General features: G+C 43.6%; 2 protein-coding genes across 3 annotated transcripts; one reads left to right on the top strand and one right to left on the bottom strand.

The window, feature by feature from the left end:
• Nucleotides 1-152: 152 nt before the first annotated feature.
• On the top strand, nucleotides 153-7589 carry LOC121613772 (minichromosome maintenance complex binding protein). Its single transcript, XM_041947394.1, has 16 exons — nucleotides 153-323; nucleotides 1268-1359; nucleotides 1482-1622; nucleotides 1758-1799; nucleotides 1891-1980; nucleotides 2129-2270; nucleotides 2537-2682; nucleotides 2893-2990; nucleotides 3071-3240; nucleotides 4507-4630; nucleotides 4730-4847; nucleotides 4953-5118; nucleotides 5272-5405; nucleotides 6112-6279; nucleotides 6699-6787; nucleotides 6989-7589. The coding sequence occupies exons 1-16, from the start codon at nucleotides 263-265 to the stop codon at nucleotides 7113-7115; spliced, it is 1908 nt and encodes a 635-aa protein (XP_041803328.1). The 5' UTR covers nucleotides 153-262; the 3' UTR covers nucleotides 7116-7589.
• A 9-nt stretch (nucleotides 7590-7598) lies between these two features.
• Nucleotides 7599-20981, bottom strand: inpp5f (inositol polyphosphate-5-phosphatase F). Of its 2 annotated transcripts, none has more exons than XM_041947392.1 (20): nucleotides 20536-20981; nucleotides 18701-18781; nucleotides 18038-18174; nucleotides 17213-17341; nucleotides 16848-17033; nucleotides 16671-16727; nucleotides 16172-16370; nucleotides 15847-16026; nucleotides 15110-15177; nucleotides 14834-14958; nucleotides 14643-14720; nucleotides 14329-14449; nucleotides 13460-13588; nucleotides 13052-13169; nucleotides 12748-12946; nucleotides 12529-12600; nucleotides 12370-12443; nucleotides 12059-12187; nucleotides 11873-11960; nucleotides 7599-11726 (listed from the first exon to the last, which is right to left on the bottom strand). In XM_041947392.1, the coding sequence occupies exons 1-20, from the start codon at nucleotides 20630-20632 to the stop codon at nucleotides 10559-10561; spliced, it is 3435 nt and encodes a 1144-aa protein (XP_041803326.1). In that variant the 5' UTR covers nucleotides 20633-20981; the 3' UTR covers nucleotides 7599-10558. The 2 variants fall into 2 exon arrangements, with proteins under 2 accessions (XP_041803326.1, XP_041803327.1); XM_041947393.1 differs by having other exon boundaries at nucleotides 16848-17015.
• Nucleotides 20982-21716: the final 735 nt, after the last annotated feature.

The following is a 21716-nucleotide window of genomic DNA, read 5'->3' as shown; positions in this document are numbered from 1 at the left end:
GATAAATATCTTATCAAATCAAAACCAATCAAACCCAGCGTGGTGAAGTACAGTACACTACAGTAAGTAATTCACCCAATGTGTTAGCTCCGTGCTCCGGTTGGTCCCTGTACACAGAACAAACGAACTCCACTCTGCGACTGGTGACGCAAATTTCCCGCCCTCACTTCTGCTGTCCTGTGTGTGCGAAAGTTAACAAAGTGTTTTCACAGAGATTTTACGTTGCTATATTTTCTATTCGTCCGGAGTTTGTCACTGGCCAATGATGCCTTCCACCCATGACTGGATCAACAACCCCCTCAATGTTGTTGAAGGGATGTTTGGTAAGACATACACCGGAACTTCACTCGTTGACAGCTAACGTTAACGCGTGAACCTAGCTCGTTAGCTAGATGGCTACGTACCATGCTAACGACCATGCTCATCAGTTGTGCTTTATATTAGCCGTGCTTTTTCTATGCTTTAGAAACGTTTCTTGACATTAATGTTTATGTGGGCTTTACTTGCCAACGCTGCTTCGCTGCAGCCTGTACCCACACCTGTATTACTCTTCAACACAAGAAGCAGTGCCGGGTGTGTGGTTTGATATGAAGACCTGTGTGCACACTGAAAATCCACAACATGGTGCATCCTGGCTCCGTAGAGTGTCTCGAACTCGTTTCAGATTTGCTTCTCTGGATCCACTCACTCGGGTCAGATATAGACTTATGTAACGTTTATGTCCTAAACATTCAGAGGTTGTGTAAATCGGTGTCATTTCTTTGTCAGGACATGAAGGATTTTCAGGTACCTGACAGAGATCATTACTTTAAAAACACACAGTTCCATCATCAAACGCAAGCAGTAATGTTTAAGTGCTTGTGGATGGACAGTTATGTTCTGTAAAAGTCAACAATGTGGAGTTTTCCTTCTCATAAATAGTTTGGACAATACTGATATGTTTTATGTGAGTCAGTTGCAGCCAGATTTATATTTTATGCTATTTTGACAGCCATATGAGGAAAAATCACACATATACAACAAATACTGGGTCAGATGACACTGTGAGATTATTTTGATGGCTCTCAAACTAATATCAGTGTTAAATAGTTGGAATTTATTCACACTGGCACCGCTTTAATTATTTCATGCTTACATATTCACCTTTTTTATCTCATGAAAGCTAAGTTAAAATGAACAAATATGACCAATAATGGTTAATAATAATGAGCAATTTATGTTCCTGTTACTTTAAATGATAAATAACATTATGCTTTTTTTATTTTAGCTGCTTCCCAGAACAATCCAAAATCTGGATGGGAGGCGAAGGCAGTTGAATTCTTTAAAGATCAGCTGAAAGCCAAGGATGCTCATACCTGGGTAATGTAGCTCTGGTATCCTATTGGCGTGTAAATTCCTCAGAGATGCAAAAGATGCTTGTATGTATGTTTCGGCTTCGGCACGCTCACTTGTTAATGACAACCGGCTTCATTTCGGTGCAGGTCCCATCTCTGAACGATGTCCCTCTGCACTACCTGAAGCCCAACAGCCTGGTGAAGTTTCGTTGCTTAATCCAAGACATGTTCGATCCAGAGTTTTACATGGGTGTGTACGAGACTGTCGATCCAGTTACAAAGGCCAAAGTAAGCGCTTCCTTGTTCTCTACTGTGCAGCTATTTGCATAAGTACAACCCTGACGTGTGTCCAGTGCCTGGTTTTTTGCATTTGATGATGTGTCGTCATATTATCAATTTATTTTACTGTCTGGCTATCCCCAGGTGTTGCGATGTGGGAAGTACAAAGATGTGACAGAATGTGGGGTAAGTCTGCCACTGCTGAATCAATCAGGGGAGCCATAAATACCGCACTTCAGCTTCACCTTTGCTAATAGCGCTGTGTGTTTATCTCCAGGTGGATTTTAACTCCAGAAACACCGTGACTGCAGAGAGACAGACTTTCTACTGTGTGCCAATCCCTGGAGAAAATCCCTGGGTGAAAGAGATATCCTCACCTGTCCAGATTATGTCCTACCTGCCTGATGGCAACGCTGCACAGAGCCAGCATTTTCTCACGTGTTCCTTGCTGCGCCCAACTCGTGTTGAAAGTATTTTTGAACGCTGCTCGCTAGCTTTCCTTAATTCTGCTGCACAGCTATGCCGGCTCCAGCCAAGCGAGAGTGCTTCCTTCCACCTCGTATGCGCCGACCAGACAGAAGCGCAGCTACGAGGAAGACGATGACGACATGGACGACATGGACACACAGCCGCAGAAGCAGAGGGAACCACACACTGGTACAAACCTGGACAAATGTGTGGCTGAGTGCAAAACACAAGCATTGTCTGATTTAACAGATAGGAGTCTTGTGTTTTGTCCTGTTCCCCACAGCGATATAAATTGGTTACATACATAGTACATTAGTTTTTGTTTGGTTTCCTCTTCATCTTTATTGAACTTTTCATGTGCAAACAAGTGCACATCAAACCAAACAGTGTCAAAGAGGAAGGCTGTGTCACACATTAAAGAAACATAAAGCAGACTGCTCCCCCTCTCGCCGCAGGCCCTCAAAGTCCCACAGACCAGCATGGCAATGGTGACTGTAAGCGGCAGGAGACAGAAGCTCCTTCCAGCCAGACGGCATCTGCCTCCCATCTCGACCTCAACTTCCCTCTACCGGGAGAGAAAGGCCCCTCCTGCCTTGTCAAGGTGTGTTATGTGTCTAGTTGTGGGCTTTGGTACCTTTTTTTTTTTCTTATGGCCTCATTTTGCTGTAACCTGGATTTTTAAGAGTTATTTGTGGATGATTAATCTCACTTCAATCGTTTGTTCTAAGAGGTGATTTCAGAGGCGACGCTGCCATTGTGGGCAGACTCTCTGAGTGCAGGACAGAAGCTAAAAGGTGTGTGTCATTGGCAGGTGTATGAGGACTGGGACAGCTTCAAACTGAACGACACGCTGGAGGTCTACGGGATCCTCTCTGTCAGTCCTGCTCTCAGCGCTCTGGCCGACGAGAAGTAAGGCACATTTCCAGGCAGGGTTTCCCTCCGGTGGTGGGGTGCGCGTTTTGACGCTCATTCTTGCGGTGTCCACACAGGGACTCCTCGTCAATCCTGGACCCCGCCGAGAGCATGGAGACGGCCGAGGAGCAGAGAGTGCACAGCCCGCCGGCCTCGCTCGTTCCCCGCCTCCACATGCTCTACGCCAGGCCGCTGCCACACAACAACCCCCTGCTGCCGTCTGCCACCTTGGAGGACAACAGTGCCTGTAAGGACGAATGAAGCATGAATGTTTCTCGATGACCAAATGGATATTTTAGAATTTTCTGCTGTGTGTATCTGACTATAAACACGTGACACGTGAATATTTCAAGCTAGTTTTTTGTTCAAACCCTGACCAATCACACTGTCAGTAGAGATGTAGGGAAATATTTAGCAAGCCTGCTGCAGATTGCCGTCAGAGGCCCAACATTTTTTACACAGACGTAAATGAGTTTAGCCACAATTTATCAGATTAGCAGAAGGTGGGGTTAAATAAGACTTGATGCCAGGTTGCTTTGACACCTTCTGCGCATGACACTTTTGGAACTGCTAGTGTGTATTCATGCAGGTTTTTTTTATAAATATGCACCAAGCAGAATTAGACTTTCAGAGCCTGTGAAGGGCCACAAATCCTCCCCATGTGTTCCTGTCCTGGAGTTTACACATAATTCCTAATATCAATCCAGCAGAACTGCTACAGAAGTTGAGAAAATGTCAGCTTAGTCAGAAAAGTGTTTCAGAATCGAGCTCCAGCTCGTCTTGCTGTATTACACAGTGTTCCGACCACATTTAGACGTGCAAAATATTAAGTCTTTTTCCCTTATTCCAAAAAGACACTATTCCTGCTAAACTGTTTACATGAATGTGAGTAAATATTCCGCTAATATTCCCATTTACACGCAGTCTTACATACTCAAATTAACACGATGACATAAATAATGACATGGCTGTCATTAGTTCCTCCACCTTCTTCAAAAGGTCAGCGTTGAGATGTTTGCGCATATTCAAAATCCTGCTGATATCCAAGTCTTTCATAATGTTTAGAAGTAGGCGTGTTCCTCCCTCTGACCAGAAATGTGGGCTTTCCTTTGTGCATGTGTCTCTACCCCAGCTTTACAATCTGTAGGCTGGGCAGCGAACAGAGCTGGTCTTTTTTATGCCTTGTGATGCTTTCGCTGTTATTTGTACTGTCTACATATGGAAATGCAGAGACATTAAATTTAGCTCTGGTACAATGTCAGCTAATGGAGTCGCCTGTCAAGAGAAGATCGGTGAATAATTTATCAAGCAAAAATGCAAAACATGAGCTGTTGAAAACCCTGTTTTAAACAAACAGGCGACATAATGTCGCCCTCCAGCTGTGTGAGTAAGCAGAAGAAAGGGGTCATCAAGTCGAGGTCCATGCCGATGTTTTCCACTGTAAAGATTTTAAAGCACACATGCCTGTAGTAGCCACGGGGACTCATTTTAACTCTTTGTCCTCCTTCCTCAGTTTTATCTTCGACCCTGAGTGAGATGGCCTCCGTCAGGGCGGAGCTGCTCACGTACTTCACTCACATCCTTCTGGGGGACGCCCTGGCTGCCGAGTACCTCATTCTGCATCTCATTTCTAACGTGTACGTGAAATTCAGTCTGGAACTGCTTTGTTGCTTCATGCTGAAGCCAAAGAAGCTTTTTTTTTTTTTCATTTCACTGTGCGGCTGGTTTTCTTGTAGGTACACGAGGCGGGATGTTCTCCCGCTGGGCAAGTTCACCTTGAACCTGAGCGGCTGCCCCGCTGCCGCCTCGTACACTCAACGCTTCTACCAGATCATCCAGCAGCTCGTGCCCTCTGTGAGTGAACCATGTCGCTCCTAGCATCCCCCATAACTGCTACTTTTATTTATTTACTTGTCCGGTTGAAATGAAAGACACTACATGTTTTTTCCGCCCCTGCAGTCGTACTATCTGGGCATGAGCCTCCAGAACATGAACCAGATGCGGTTGGTGCCTAAGAAGGACTATGTGGCCAATCGGCTAGTGAGTGGAGCTCTGCAGCTGGCCAGAAACACCTCCCTCTTCCTGGATGAAACCCAGCTGGAGCAGGGACAGCTGGACACAACAGGTGAGGCTTCTAGAAGCCACGAGGGGACGACACTGAGAGGATAAACTAAGCAGTTAATGCCCTCGCTGCAGCCTGCACACGCTGCCAGTATGATTGGACTGAGCTGACGCTAACCAGGTTGGATCTTCATCTGTGTGTGTTTTTGTCGTGTAGGTGTGCGTAACGTCACGGCCCTGGGGAACCTGATCTCGTGGCAGAAGGTTGATTATGACTTCAACTACCACCAGATGGAATTCCCCTGCAATATTAACGTGCTCATCGCGTCAGAGGGCCGCTCGCTGCTGCCGGTGAGGACAAAGAGGGATGAGGCGTGCAACCGCAGGGCGAAAACTCACCCCTACCCACCACTGAACCACCCCCACCACCCTACCCTACCCATCCCCGGCATGGCCAGGGAGGGTCAGGTTTCGTTCAGCCTCTCATGAGGCCGAGCCGTGCCTGACGTTGGAGGTTGTTGCCAGCCGGCGTCACACAGTCTCAGCTGCCATTGGCCGGCCACAGCAACCCCTACAGCCGGCAGCCTTAGCCCATGTCTCGCTCTGTTGCGAACAACCCGAGGAATGTGCTGTGTGCTATTCCTGTATGTTGGTCTAATAGGTTGCCATGGCTGCAGCTGTGTGCCACAGGAACAATCCTGAGAGAGGCGTCAGGCTCGGCCATCTCTTAGTCCTGCAGCGAGGGGCAGCACGCTGTAAACAACTCCCAGGGTTGATTAGAAGTCAGGGGTAGATGTCTGTGTTGACACTGCGTAACTATCGGCTGATGAGCAGCTGGGGGGGGGGGTCAAACTGATCAGATGCTCGCCAAGGCTTTGCTCCTGTCTGGCGTGCCATGAAGGTTTGAGAATATGCCAAATGATGCATGCACAGGGCGGGCAGGGTCTACTTTTGCATAGCAACACCTGTGGAAAAAGAACTAGAAATGCAATTAGCTTTACTATGTACAATTCTTCCCTGGCACAGTGTCAATGTTTCTCTTTCTCTCACTCCACAGTCGGACTGTCAGATTCACCTACAGTCCCAGGTCACCCCAGCCCACATGGAGGAGTACCTCAGCAGCATCCACATGCATCCGCAGGCTTCGCCACAGCTGAACAAGTTCAGGCTCTACCTGAGCGTGGCCCGCCAGCTCGACTACAGCATCTCTGATGAAATGACAAAGGTGAGACACGCTGTCATCTTCAATCTGAGTTGAGTGGCACAGAAATGAGTGAAAGGGGGCAAGAACTGTCTTATTCACATCTGGAGGTTCATGTTAAAAGGACATCGGTATAATAACTTGGAGCTGGTTGCTTGCAGGTTCGTTGTTTTTTCATGCAATCATTTTCACGCACTTCATGAGAACTCTGTTATTTGTGTGCGAAATCCGTTTAGACTTAATTATTGCTTTCCTAACTGTGTAAAACAAAACAAACAAATAAATACATTGATAGAAATGTACTGAATTGTTATTATTAGAATAATGGTATCCGATCCAGATCCCACTATTCAGTCAGTATCGTTGGATCTCCAGTGTGTTTGTCTGTGTTAATGAGAAGTCTGTTATCTTTATGCATTGCTGTCCTTTTCTGGTGTCCTCAGTCAGTTGAGGAAGACTTTGTAGATATGAGGAAGGACGACCCCCAGAGCGTATCTGCAGAGGACCTCCACAGGATGCTCGTTGTGGCCAGGTGGGCTGTGAAAAAGTTTATATAAGCTTCTATCCACTTTTTTTAACAGTCAACGTGTTAAATAAGCACAACAATAAGTCCTTATGAGCAACAGTGAAAATGCCAGATATGCTAAGCAGTCATCACAGTATTTGGAGTGTTCATTTCTTGGGGCTGAGATGTGTCGGAGTGGGACGTGGCTGACCGCGACTCTGTCGGCAGGTTGCAGTGCCTGAGCCTGGGACAGACCTCGCTGTCCAGAGACAGCTGGCTGAGAGCCAAACACATGGACGCGCTGCGGAGGAGCCGGATGGAGCAGCACAAGTGTGTCAACGGCAACGAGCCGTGATCACTCAGACAAACGAGTCGGCTTTTGTTTTTCTTTTTGATACTTACAAAAGAAGTTTGTAATAAAGATGCTTTTCATATGCCATAAATAGTTCATGTCGTGTTCAACTTTTTTACCATACTGAGTTGCAGATAAGATTTGCATATATTTTCCTGTAGTGGACCAATGGGTCACAGTTAAGACGTACAGTAACATCTCAGCGTGTATCATTACTTTATTCTGCCTTAAATTCACAGCCTGCTCTGGAGTTCCTAACAGTGTTGCTGCTCTGTTTACAACAATATTGAATTTTTTAACCTGTTAAATATGTAAATTAAGTAATGAGGTCTGGAGGATTATTTCTTGTAATGCATCGTCTTCTAGAGTCAGTATACATTTCACCAGTTGCCAGTTTATATAAGGACCAAACTGTTCAACATGCTGGCATGGAGACTTTCTGTTCATGGATTTGACAATAAACCTCATGCAACAGTTGTTCACTCATATACTTTTTATTCCAACGGAATATCTTCCTAAACAAAGAGTGTACAGTGCATTTTGTTATCAAGTAACACACCCAAAGAGGATAAGAATAAATAGGATACTTTAATGTACAATACAATCTCAGTACACTGTGGAAAACAATGACAGCAGTCAGTTGGTAAAGAGGAGCGATATGACCACAGACATTCGGATGGAATGGTACTAATGCTAGAAAATGTGCTTAAACAGTGCAAATGAAATATTTTAAGACCTAGTCACATGATAATTTGTCATGGTCTAGGGTCCTTATGGGAGCGGAGGGCAAGCACAGAACAAATGAAGAGGTGATTGCAAAAGCACTTGGTGTAAACAAAAGGAAAGGAGAAAAATCTCACCCAGCAAATATAGGATCAAATACAACTGCCAGCTTTTGCATATAAAAACCAGACACCAGCACTCTAGCATTGTGGTCTCTATCAGGAATGTTGAGGATTACTGTTCCATTCAGCTTCATACAGCCAGTTTAGGACAAAATAAGTTTCTGCTCTGCTTGAGAACCGCTCCAGTGTTTGCAATCCTGCAGTAAAGTTTAAAAAACACCTTTTACCCTCTGCATTAAAACTTTGCATTACAGCTATTAACCTTAAAGCTTTGGCAGCACCACACACACTATCAGCAGGTTCAACAGCTATATAAGGTAGCACCCACAAAGCAGCCTACAGTCTCACTTAACACAATTATAGTCAGATAAAATATACAAGTATCCCACATCTTATCTGCTGGTGAGCAAGCTGAATGCAGAACACAGGCAAATGTAAGACAAAAATATGAAATGTGTGACAGTTTATCTTGGGATATTTCAGCTCGAAGCAAGCCACATTATTATTAGTTATCATGAACGGACAACAACATACACAGCAGTGGGATAAGGTGGCCATGGTTCATTATTTCTCAGGGACTATAACAAGGCCATGTGGGAGTTTAACGGGAGACTAATGAGGCAAAACCTCACTTCTAAAGGTTAACAAAAAAAAAACCTACAATATAACAATATATACAGCTTCATAGCACATAAAAATAACTAGGGCTCTAAGGCGAGCGCTCCTAAATACCAGCAGCAGCAGCAGGGATAGTCAAACACACACTCACACATACCGAACAGTACATACACACAGCCAACACACCAAGCCAGCTCATTTCCACGGAGAATGTATGTGCCAGTAGATGAAATATCCCAAGGTAAAGCTTGATGCCATACAGTAACCCTGAACATGGTCTTTTATACAGTACACCAATTGTAACATGTCAGAATGGACTTAAAAAGGTAGATTTTGCCATAAATACCTGATATACATAATCCCACTCCAATTCCCTGTTAAGGCAAATATGCTTTCAGTTTGGGGAGTGCATAAAGCGTCAGTATTTCTAATAACTGGGTGGGTGCAATTGCATATATACCTACTATATGCTACTCTCCTGTTCCAAACATGTCAACGTCACGTCAAACATGCAACGTCAATATACAACGCTGGCCGAGGGCTCAGTTCAAACAAACCCTCATCGTTCATTAGTACAACTGTTAGCAGAATAGTCATTTCAATACATAGATATCTATCAAAAACAACGCCAACCAGTGGTTTTCTGGTTATTCATATTTAGCACTGACAGTACTGGGCCTTCTTTTCAAAATATAATGCTGATACCCCTTTGAACAAGCTGCCACCCTACCATCAATAAAAAAAGCTTAAGGGAAGGCTCTACTCAGGGAACAGATAAACATACAATACTCACTGTACATATGGACAGCCAGGATACTCTTACTAAGGTCTTGTGTAGTCATTATGTCTATAACGGTTTACTTTCTAAGTTACACTTGACAACATTGATATTACATAGGATAACTACGTACAGTATGTCGTCTGGATAGTTTCTGACAGCTATACAAAGGGTAAAAGTCAACACTGAATTGACCTTTGGGAATCACGAAAGATATTTGGTTGGAGTCTACAACAACTGTTACAGATTGAAGGTTATTACGAGGTCTATATCACAAACGCCAGCAAGTGACCTGCACATACAGGAAAACATACAGTACATGATAGAGTCAGAGTTGGTCTTTCAACATGCAGCTCATGTTTGCCTGCCGTCTGTCAATATCAGTTGTTACCGTTCACCTCACATGCAAGCACTGTGGGTAAAATAACTTTTTGCTTTTTCACAAACGATAGTGACATGTTTACATGCACAAAAATACTCTGGAAGTACATAAGTTTAAACCGCCTTAACACCTAAATATCTCCTTATGTCTTAGTTTTTGTCTCTTAAGGTAATCATAATGAGGCTGCTGAAATGTTGAAATATTAAATATGATTACATGTGAAATATTTACTGAAATATGATAAGAAAACTCTACCTTAAGAACAACTGACTTTAACAGTGGCAGTATTCCTGGAGTGATTAAGGATTTGAATGCACATACACTCATTTCAATCAACTGTTCTCACCAACACATGGGTCAAATAAGTATTTCCCCATGTGCCATTGTTATACTCATCCTAGCAACCAAGGATTAATGTTCTGAGCGATTTACATCAGAAATATCATGGTATCACCATTACTGCTACTTCCACTCAGACAATTATTATTAAACCATAAATGGAAGAAGAGGACATCTGACACATAAATCAATCAGTGCACATGGCTGGATGGCAAAAGGGATATGAGCTAACTGTCCCTTATGGACCAGACAATCAGTGCTCCATAATGATGTGCATGTAAACATGGTCACTGTTGGGCTTTAGTATATATTTGTAAGTTCTGTACAAGAGTCATCATTAACATGGGCAAATTTAAATGAGGGGGAAATTTAAGAGAGCAATTATTGGCGGAGTAGTGACGCTATGTGCAAGCTTTTGCTACTGCTACCACAGAGGAAGTTTCTACATGACGTGAGACTACAAAATCCTGCTACAAGGAAAGCACTAGATCTGAATGATCCTGGTCTGGCACTGTGTAAACATCGCCCTCAGCTCACTCTCTTGGGCTTCGTTAACAGTGTCTGGCTCTGGGCTCTTCTGCACCTTTGCCACAGCAAAGTTGATGCCCTGGGTGAGTCCGGCCTGGGTGAGGCTGGCCACCTGGACCATGGAGCTCTTGATCTTGGCAAAGGGGGACACCACCCGGCTGCCGTTGCTGTCGGCAGGCGAAGGGCCGAGGCTGCCCTCCATCTGTGAGCTCAGACTCCTCTGAGAGCCCCCGGAGGCCGCAGAGCTCGGCTTCTGGACGGAGAGGAGGTTGGAACTGGAGGTAGTGGACTCGACGTCTAGCTGGGATGGCCTGGGGAGCTGGGGCTCCTCCTGCTGATGCTGCGGCGGCTCCGAACTTGGCTGCTTGTGCGAGTCTGCTGGCGTCTTATTCTGCACAGACACCACAGGCTTGAGTCTGGGGACAGCAGCTGGCGGCTGCTCTCCAAACACCTCGACAGGTTTGTACTGTGCATCCTGGACAAACTGGTGGCAGTAGGCATCGATGGGAGTACCAAAGTCAATCAGAATGGCTTCTTCAGCCACCGAGGCGGCCCCTGGGGACTTGTCATCGCTGACTTGAGAGGGGCTTTCCTGCTTCTCGTCACAGCCAGTGACTCGGATAACAGAGGGGATATTTAGCTCCACGCTACCAATGGACTGGGAGCGACTGCCCAGTCGTGGGTTTGATGCTACAATGCCACAGCTAGGCAACACATAGTCCACATTTTCTAAAGAACCGGAACATGGGTGCTCTGGGTCAGAATTATAGGAGTCAGAGTCAGATGAGATTTCAGAGTGGTCATCACCGATATCTTTTAGGGCCCCCGTGCCAGGGTTGTTATCTGATGTCTCCAAGCTGCTGTCCGACTTCCACAGGTTCACATGCATAGTTGGCTTTAGGAAATTGACTTTTACATCGGGCTTAGAGAAGTTGCCCAGCTTCCCGAGGGGCTTGAAGGTGCCAATGTTTACGTTTGTCTTGGTCTGTTTCACTTTCTGATTGAGCGAGGAGAATTTGTTCAGGAGGAAACTTTTGCCCTGCGCCAGACCAGAGCTACCCTGGACCTGGTCTGCAGGTTTGTTCTGGATGCCCATTATATCCTCATGAGGCTTACTCTGCCGCCTGGAACAGGGATACAAACAATGTAAGGTCTTGTCTTTGGCTGACAGTAAAATTGTGCTACAAATCTTTAACTTCATTACATTCAAATATGTGATAAAGAGAGAGAGATTAATGGTAATGATTAATGAGGAGATATTAGTGCTCACCTCTCGAGCTTCTTTTCAACCACAAGAAGATCCAACCCTGTGGCTTGTTTAGTTATGCGTAGCATCTCAGCTATGCATTGTAACGTGTCTGCAATATATCACAATGTAAGTCTCAATCTGTACACAGTATGCAACGTTTATGATCTGGAAACTTTTTTTCTTGCTGTCTAAAGAATTACATCCTACCTTTTCCATCATCCTCAGGATTTCGTGTGGCTGCTCTCAGTGTGTGAAAGTACCCACTTGTCTCTTCATTCCTATAATGCAAACGCATGCAGCAGAACTTTGGCTTCCCAAACAGAGTAGGCTCTGGACCTGCAAAAGAAAACGCAACTTGTAACTTCCATTTTCAGTGGTGTGCTTTCCTTGCGTGAATCATAATCAGCGGAGATATTGCTAAAAGGTTACTGAGAAACTGTTAAGCACACTTTTGGGAAGTGTTGGGTGACTCAGCGAGTACAAGCACCCTCACTTCTGCTTTGAGTCTAACTTCTTACCGATTTCGATCTTTTCCAAACCCTCTAAATTGAGGCGCTGGTATTGGTTGACTTTATCTGCTTCTTCATCATAGCTGCAAGCAAATAAATGCAAAGATACGTGAATCTATAAGAACAATTTTTAAAGGAAAATGTTGGTGGATTTACAGTCAGACTTACTAAGCAATATAATAAGCTTTGTCAGACAGAAGCAGCAGCACGTCCACATCTTTGTTGGTTGCATCAACAAGGCTGGAGGGAAATAAGAGAACAGTATCATGAAAAGAGCTCTTCAGAAACTACTGAAACATAGCAATAATAGTACAAAAGTTGCTCATCATATATATCCCGGATGGTATAAACTTAATAAGTAATCAGACAGGGCAGCTAGCCACTAACCTCATGTCACAATTGATGAGGGCCCAACCTCCATGAAACTTCTCGTCATCAGGCAGCAAAAGTTGCATGTATGTCTGCAGCAGGAGGCTGACCTGCTCCTGCGCTCCCCTCTGGCTCTCTTTCTCTTTCTCTTCATGCTCCTTCTCCTTGCTGAAGATGGAGTAGAGGTCCTCCGTCACTGGCAGGCCCATCATTAGGTCTGCAGGGAGAGGCAGAGCATTCACAGTCAATCGAGGATCAGTTATGGGACAACATGGGTACAGATGGATGCATACAGTTACAAAATCTGTCTGTTTTTCTATACCGATGACTGCTTGTCTGTAAGCATCCCTAAAGCGGTTCAGATAGTAGCGGTTGGCTGAGTTCACGCCATCTTTCATCACGCCAGCCAGTTTCCTCTCACCCGTCCTGGTGAAATCGCCCTGAAAAACATAAAACCGTGTCCTTAAATATATGCTTTGATTTATCTTTAAACTGTGACCCACTGTAATTTTTTAAGTCCTGAGGACTCCATGTTTGTCATTCTGATGTGTTTAATCTACTGCACCACTCCATTGATTCATGAGTCCTTCTGTTAGAGAGAGCTTACATCTTATATCTTAAAATATCTGTGCCTGTATCGGTGCCAAATGAAGATGGCATTCTCCACTACTGTTTGTTTAAGCAGACGCCGACTCAGATGTGGACGTGTGTGCAAAGACAATGTTGTTACCTTAAGCGCTGCTGTGCCTGCGTACTGTCTGCTGATGGTGTCTCCATTGTTCGCCCACATGATCTGATAAATCCTGTAGCATTTGAGAGGCAGAGGCTGCTCTGGAGGCATCACACCCAGTTTCTTCAGCTGCAGGAAGAAAAGACATATTTGTTTATGACTATGCTGCTAAAACTCAGCACAGGGTGACGTCTCGCTTTCTGTTTACACTGTGTCAGCAAGAGAGGTCGGCCTATATCCATTTTTATGAACTGCTCAATTTAAACTTGTGTTTGCTCATTAAATGTAATCTAAGACGAATATGGTGAAAGGATTATGGGTGTATAAACTATGTTTGTGTTGGTGCGTTGTTTAGTGCTGTATGAACATCAAAAGTCTACCATTTGTGTGTGATCTGATGAGCAAATACATGCAGATGTCAGTAATCTGTTGTACAAATACAAAGTCTACTGCCTACAAACTAACAGAGACAAGGACTCATTGATGCCAAATGAATCTTGTGAATCATGCTTGCAACTTAAGTAACGCTCTTTGATCAATCACAGTTTTAGAGAGCAGTCATAGAAAAAAAAGTCAATGACGTTCATGGTGATGTTGATTATTCCATATTAGTAATACTGGTATTATTCATAAAGTATAACCAAGTTTTTAAATGTGTATTTCTCCCAAATAACTATTTTATTATTGCCTTTCCTTTCATACTTGATGGTTTATTTATCTGACACGAGTTTGATAAGATAACATGATAATTTTCAGTCTAAAGAGTCACTGGTACAGGAACCAGTAAATTAAATTTAGAAAGCAGAATCTACATAATGACTAATGTTATGTGTTGTGACAAATTTATGCTCATTTCTTTGCCTGCTCACCTGCTGTTCCATCACCACCCGAGCAACAGCAGCCTGGACCACGTTGGTCCTGTCAAGGCAGTCCATACAATTGACTCTGAAGATGCCCTCCTGCTTACAGATGACTCCAGCCTGATCCACCCTGACAGAGGAAGATGCATTCATCACAGGATGCATTCACAGGATTCTGATCTTTAATAGCATAATAAACCAGACAATTAACACACGCAATGTACTACAGGCGGTTTGATGTTTTCAAATCATCCCTCAGTGAAGATGTAGAAGGGTTAATGTTATAAGCATTTCTCTGAAATGGCAAAATACATGAAACTTACCAGGCCCACTTCATGTCAGTGATGATATCTGAGATTGCATCTGTCAGGATTTGCACATTCTCAAACTTCATTCCTCGGCTGTGAAACAGGATATAAGATGCATAAAGGGGAAGTAAATGCATTGCAGTATGAAATAGATGGTTTCGAATACATTCATGGACAAGTTACACAACTGAGGAAGTGTATGTTACCAGTGCTCATGGAAGTCAAATGAGACATATGTGAGGTTTGGGTTGTTGTAAAGCAGGACTTGCTTCAGATATGCATCGCCAATTATCTTCTCCCGTCCACTTTGGTCCACTAAGTTGATGATGACCTGAAAAAACAAGAAAAAGATGTCACTCAGCCTTGTCTATAACATGTTTTCCCTTCTTTGGAAACACGCTACCACCAGACTGGTGCATGCAAATAGTTAATAACTATGTTACCCACATACCCAAACATACACTCTGGCAAAGCAAACTCACCTGTGTCTTGTAGAGTTTAAGCTGTTCTTCAAAGTGAGCAGCAAAGAAAGACATGGTCTCCTTCTCTCCTGAAACATTAGGAAAAATATGCACACAAATGATTTCCATAAAACTGAACGTGGCTAAAAAGGTTCTGGTCAATCTTTACTTTGATGAGTAGAAGAATCAAAACTTGTTCAGCTCAAACTGTCCTTAATTGAATATATAAGTTTATTGTAACACAAGTCTGATGTTAAAGAAATTGGTATAGCATGTATACATAAATATAGCTCATCCAATAAAATTAAATTAACATTACATTCACTCATCTTTATACAGTGCATCCTACATCATACAGAATTTACTTCCAGGCACCTACAACCTGCTCACATAAGCACAACAAGTGTGAAGGACAGTGAGGCCATCTCAGGTCAACCAACCATGTCAGTGCACAAATGAAACGTTCCTACATATCCATAACTTTCTCCCACATTAATTCACCTGAACATAGAGCAAATTCCCCAAACTCTAATTTCTCACAATCCCAGGAGGTAAAACAAATTCACAGATAAGTGATGCAAGGACCAATGACTTACAAGATAGCTATATTTGGTCGATATGTAGGACATAGCTCAAATACACTGGACAGATGTTCAAAACCAAAAGAGAACACTGTGAGAGGCCCATTATACTCAAACAAAGCCTCTGATAAAACCGTATCTATGACACTGTATGCAAGATAATGTTGTTCTACTGACCTTTCTCTAAGCGTGGCCGGGGATTGTAGCGGTACCCTGCCTGGCTCCAGAAGACGGGCACAGAGCCACGGGTCTGCACAAAGGACAGAGTGTGGCTGTGCACGTGGATTAACTGCTCTGTCTCCACATAGTTAGCCACATGGCCATCGGTATCCACTCCTCTGCGTTTGTACCGCATCCCTTTAGGCAAGGAGAGTGCGTCAACACTGTCCAGATCATTTATTGTATCACAGATCATGTGTCACTTGAAGAGAATGAAACCAAATTGTCTACCAAGTTAATTAAAGCCTTTTCTAAGCCAAGCCGACAGTAACCGTAGCTCTACCTGCACGGTGGCGGCTACGCCTGGAGATCAGGGCCACGGTGAAGCGGGGATGGATGTCATCAACACAGGTGACCTCCTGTGGTGGTGTCTCCGGGCTGCTCCTCTCCTCATCAGATGTCTCATTGTAGTTCACCACCAGTTCCTCCACCTGTACAAAGCCCTGGATGACTGGTATCACCCAGAAGTCCACCTCTGGCACCTGGAGCATTCAAAAGGTTTTCCAGGTTGATAAGGAAGCACTTTGCACTCACCAAGTATCTAAAGTAAATAAGCTTTTATGACTCAGAGTAGTTACACCTTCTATTCAGTAAGTATTTTCATACTCTTCTGATAAAGCTCTGCTAGTTATCAGCACATACAACTGCCATGCTAACACAGCAGGGTCAGCTACACTCTTTGAGCTTACATTTGTAAAGAAAAACATGACATCTGTGTCTACACTTTTCAAAGAATCATCTCTGGGGATAACAACAAGCAGTGCTACTCAAAAATCATTTACCTGAAGGTCAATAAGGTCTTGGATCATGTGTTTGTTCCAGAAGAACCGGTCATCCACCTTTCACAAAGAATAAAAACTGTCAATCAGATGCAAGGGTTTTTTCCAATAAACATATGTAAAAAATTAAAAAATAAGGCAATGAGCCATACAAGCTGTGAGATGTGTTTCTCTCCAAACCTGTTTCCACAGGGGTAAGTCGGACTTGTCCGAGTCTCCCTGACGCTGCACACTGTTTGTCAGGTCGTAGGTCATGCTGTAGTAGAAAGAGTCTGAGTCCATGAATATTTTGTACAGCTCATCCAGCAGCCGCCTCTCCAGACGCTCCTTCTCTTTGTTCTCCTTGACCTGGAAGGCAGGGGAATACTGGATTGGGTTTGGATTGGGTGGATACAAAAGAGTATTAAGATGAAAAGATGCAAAGAAAGCAAAATCCAATTACGGCTAACTTCAAAGCCTTGAGAAGTGTGAAAGACAGGAAATGTAAGTGTAAAGGGCTGAGAATGGCAGAATGCGTTTTTATTAAGTGCACGACAAAAAAATACCTTTTTCTTGATGGGCACAGCCACATTAGACTTGATCTGGCTGAAAGTTTTCATCAAGAACTTCGACTCATCAGGAGACTGGGCCAGTTTCTCTGGTCTGTCGATTCCAAAATGATGCTTCTTGCAAAGCTGAAAAAGGGGATCCTCATCAAATTCAACTTATCTTGTAAACACGATGGTGATGTTTTCTAACAGAATTTGGTACAACAAGTAAAATAAAGTTTATTACTACCGTTTACAAATAGCCAAAAACAATGCAGAACTTTATATACTTGAACTGATTTTATTATTCTAAACTAATGCAATAAACAATCTAACAGCAACATCGATCTATAGGATTTATAGGCACAAAAGGGGTGGAGTGTTCATTCTGCAGTACAAGGACAATGCACTACAGGATGGGGTCTAAAAGCCTATCCAGGAACGATCATCCTCCTACGTGTTTACTCACTTGAAAATATTCTGTCTCACCATCCATGAAGCTCCCCTGAAAGACTGAAATCTTAGCAATACGCAACTTCCTTTGCGATCAATTACAGTGATTTTACGTCTGCAATTAATTTTCAGACCAAATGCGTGGGTGAAAATAAAGCTGGCCTTTTAATCAAATTTAAGAAAAATCCACAACTCATTTTGCACTGCTGTCATCCCATCACAGATGAATCATACACTTACGCATACATGGTATTCTTGGGTACATTAAAAAACAAATCAGAATTCTCACAAGCACTGTTATATTGATTGTCAGGGGGCTGGGTGCAATAATTCAAACACAAGCACATGAACATTGCTTCACATGTCTCATTGAAGTTGAAGTATACACACCTCCAGCTCAAGCTCCTGAGGCTCTTCGTCAGACAGAGGAATGACAGCTATCTTGGTGATCTTGTAGACTTTGTGGTTGCCTGGTAAATGCCCCACAAGAGCTTTCTGGCGGATTAATACGAGGCCGAGAGGAAGATCTGGCAACAGGAGAGAGAAGAAGGGGGAGTTGCGTCATGGGTGCAGAATTCGCCACATTCTGAAAGGTGTGAAGAAAGCAGCTGCACACCAGCCATTAACTGCAGAGCTTTATTTAATAAGGTAACACAAGACATCTGGTAAATAAATATTTAATGAATGGTAATCTGAATCTGAATCTCTAGAATAATATAATTGCTCATATATTTTCTTGTGAAGGGTATAATTTATAATCTCAATCTTCCTACCCTGAAGCCCATAGCGGCATCAACAAAATCAGATTTATCATCTATTTGAATCATCCGCTCACTAATCTTCCTGTATGCACACATTTTAAATCACTTCTACACACTATTTCACACTTTCCCTCGTGAGTAAGAGACATACTAAGCACAAGATGATCTGGTAACTCAGACTAGTGCACACAGATGGAAAATACTGGCAGGATTGTGTGTGTGCTCTGTTCAAAAGAAAAAAAAAAGCTAGGGGTGAAATGTTCAAATCAAATGTTTTCCATTCTCCACTTACCTGTGTGAAGCTGTATCTTGCCAATGACACCTTCTACCAAACCCAAACACACCGGATTCCAAGCTAACAACAGGTCCGTCGCTGAAATAAAAAAAAAATATGGAGATGAAACATCAGAGCAGCGGTGTAGCAAGGCAGCTCAACAAGGTATGCTTTAGGCCAGAGAAGCAGTCAGGATCAAACATTGCATACTGTATGCAGGTACAGGGCCATGAAGGCCTCTTGAGAGGTTTGAGCCTGTGTACCTAAAAACAGTCATAGTTGTGTGATTTCCTGTTGCCACGCTAAAACATGTTTTACTGCGCAGGAAAATATTCTTAACCTCAGAGACTTAAAGGCTTGGTCTTGAGATTGCAGCGGGGTAACAAGCTACAGATAGAGGGATATCAGCAAACCTTTATACATCTTGTAGGAGTGTCATTCTTCATGTACTTCTGCATGAAACGTGCAGCTACAACACATAAAAAGTGCCATTTTATAAAAGGAAGTGTAGTTTGATTGAAGAGAACTAGCCCGTCTCAGTTTACAAACACTTTCAGATGCCGGGATGGGCTTGAAGTAAGTTGCAGCAGTCAACAAACTCAGTGACTAAAAGGAAAACTGGAATGCTTGGCATTGGTGACGGATTAAACATCACAGTGGAGAAAATTGGAAAAATGTGAAGGGTGGGGCTAAGGGTGGGGACATCAACTGAAGGCAGTCTTAGACAATGACTCTTCCTGTTCCACTGGGCTGAGAATTTCATGTAGCCTGTACATGAGGGCCCCACAGGAAAGGTCCCGCAGAAGAAACAAAATAATACCCATAAAAATAATACCACAACCTCACTCAGAACGTGTAATATCATGGAAACACTTCACTGTGTGCTTGAGAGTGCAGTGGAAACCCAGTGAGGAGTGGAAACCCTTTTTCCAATTAAATAATGAAACAGTGGTGCAACTAAAAACCTGTTCAGGATGGCTGCACAGCCATACAACTTCAACTGACACAGACACTAACGCACAGAGCCGTCAGTGGACTCTTTGGTTGAGCAGCTCTTTCACTTCAGCTACGAATGTGGGATTCCCACAGATTCATTCAGAGGATTTCATTCAGTATGAAAGCATTACCAAGTCTTCGTCACAGCTATGAGCTGCAGGACTCACCTCTGCAATGTGACCAAGGTGCAACGCCTGGAGCTGCTTACAGGCTTCAGTGACACCGAACATGCTGGTTTGAACTTGTCTCTACTGTCCCTTCATGTTCTCACACATTAGAGTGGCATTACAGCTTTCTAATAACTCCCACCACACTGCAATGGTCCATCTATTGAGCTGTCATATATCAAGCGCAACATATGAATGCTTCTTTCTATATTTCTGTAAATTTTCCCCTTCTTTCAATCCTGTAGGATGCCTGTTTGGTCCAAAGAAGAACTAGAGGGTCAAATTCACTCTTCAGTGTGAACCATAAGAAGCAAAGCAACAACTTTGGAGTGTGTTTGGGGTGTTGACATTCCCGGAATGACAGCTAGGACGAAGATTTCAAGACTTTTGCCATTCTGCAATCTCTTTCTTCTTTTCGCAAACGCGTTTAATGGGCTGATTTGGAGCGACTGAATGACTGAGACGTTTATATCAGAGATGGACGAGTGACAGCAGTTACGAGTGAGATACTAGACTAAACCGCTGAGGCGTTTTACATACATTTGGAAATATCAGCAAAATAAAGCCTGTCAACCCCAGACTGGCCAAGATATACATAGTTCTCATTTCCCTCTGAGGGGTAGTAATGCCAAATGTTAGTTTCAGGTAAATGGCCGGCTGCAGCAGAGATAGCTGTCATCCAGTACGTACCAGGTCTGACGGTCATGGTCCCGTCTTTTCGGCTGCACCACAGAGCTCGGTCCCCGCTCTGAAGAATGTAGTCGTCTTTGGCTTGGAACAGCTCCATTTTGTCCCCTTTACGTTACACAAAAGTGGGTAACAAGCTGGCTTAGCAGCCAGGTACAGGCAATTAGCAACTTCCACGTCTTCGAGGTTAACTGTAGCTAGCCAGACGGCGACTGGCTAGCCACGGTTAGCTCGTCCCCCACAGGATGGTGTGCTACAGTGGCTAGCTACCTAGCGAGCTAGCAGCAGCTGGATGCGTGTCGGATTTGTTTATTCCACTTCTACGCATACTGATAATCAAATTCCCTTTCTGCTGGAGAAGCACGCCTTCCCGCTGTCATGCTGGGCACAGTAAAGCCACATACACGGCGACGAGCGACAAGCTGTCCCAGCAGCTGCTGTGTGTCGTTCAACAAGACGTAACCGAATTTCCTGCTCTAAACAATAACACGTGATCTGCTGCGTAATTACCGGCGTACAGGTAGTGTAACTTACGTAAAAAACTATTTACATCAGCCACTAAGCCAGGAGTAATTATTCACTACATGGCTTATTAATTATACGACGTTTTTCTAATTTGAAGAAACCATAAGCTGATAACTGAACTCCCCATTCTGATGAAAGTGAACATTTGCCATTATTAAGAATGTATATTTATAAATATTGAATTACATTTATATATTGCCTTGATTTTTTTTCTTAAAATAATACGATACTTCCCCGTTTGATGCAGGAACAGCAAAACACAATAAAAGCAGCACCTCTTGGTCGGTGGCAGCAAGTCGAAGTGTCTAAATGCCTATTCTGATATTACAGGCAGGGGTCATTTGTGTTTAAAAAACACAAAACACACCACACATTTTGAAATGTCCCCACCCATCTTGAAATAAAAGGGCAAAATGTTCTCAGTGATGACTCAGTGTGGCTCGGGGGAAAAGGCAGGGAGCAGCTGACCTCAGACAGAGACATTGCTGTTAATCTTACATTGAAAACCCTCCACTGGAAAACTAAACCAGACTTAAGACAGCTGATGGCTGGGTCAGGGACACATCTCCAAAGCCAAAGGTGGAGCACACACAAACTCATACATTATTGAATATAGAATGTTTTGGTAGAGAGTACATGGTGGACTGTCAGTATTATGA

Source organism: Chelmon rostratus, chromosome 11 (genome assembly GCF_017976325.1).
Source record: "Chelmon rostratus isolate fCheRos1 chromosome 11, fCheRos1.pri, whole genome shotgun sequence".
In the NCBI taxonomy this organism is placed as follows: Eukaryota; Metazoa; Chordata; class Actinopteri; order Chaetodontiformes; family Chaetodontidae; genus Chelmon; species Chelmon rostratus.
The sequence above is the reverse complement of the archived record's forward strand: the minus strand, read 5'-3'. Positions and strand labels throughout refer to the sequence as shown.

Coding starts and splice junctions, on each gene's coding strand:
- LOC121613772 (XM_041947394.1), top strand. CDS start 263: ATGATGCCTTCCACCCATGACTGGATCAACAACCCCCTCAATGTTGTT. Junction 1,800..1,890: donor AAGATGTGACAGAATGTGGG/GTAAGTCTGCCA, acceptor GTTTATCTCCAG/GTGGATTTTAACTCCAGAAA. Junction 2,991..3,070: donor AGCGCTCTGGCCGACGAGAA/GTAAGGCACATT, acceptor GTGTCCACACAG/GGACTCCTCGTCAATCCTGG.
- inpp5f (XM_041947392.1), bottom strand. CDS start 20,632: ATGGAGCTGTTCCAAGCCAAAGACGACTACATTCTTCAGAGCGGGGAC. Junction 17,034..17,212: donor CTGTGCCCATCAAGAAAAAG/GTATTTTTTTGT, acceptor AACCCAATCCAG/TATTCCCCTGCCTTCCAGGT. Junction 14,959..15,109: donor TTAAACTCTACAAGACACAG/GTGAGTTTGCTT, acceptor TTGTTTTTTCAG/GTCATCATCAACTTAGTGGA.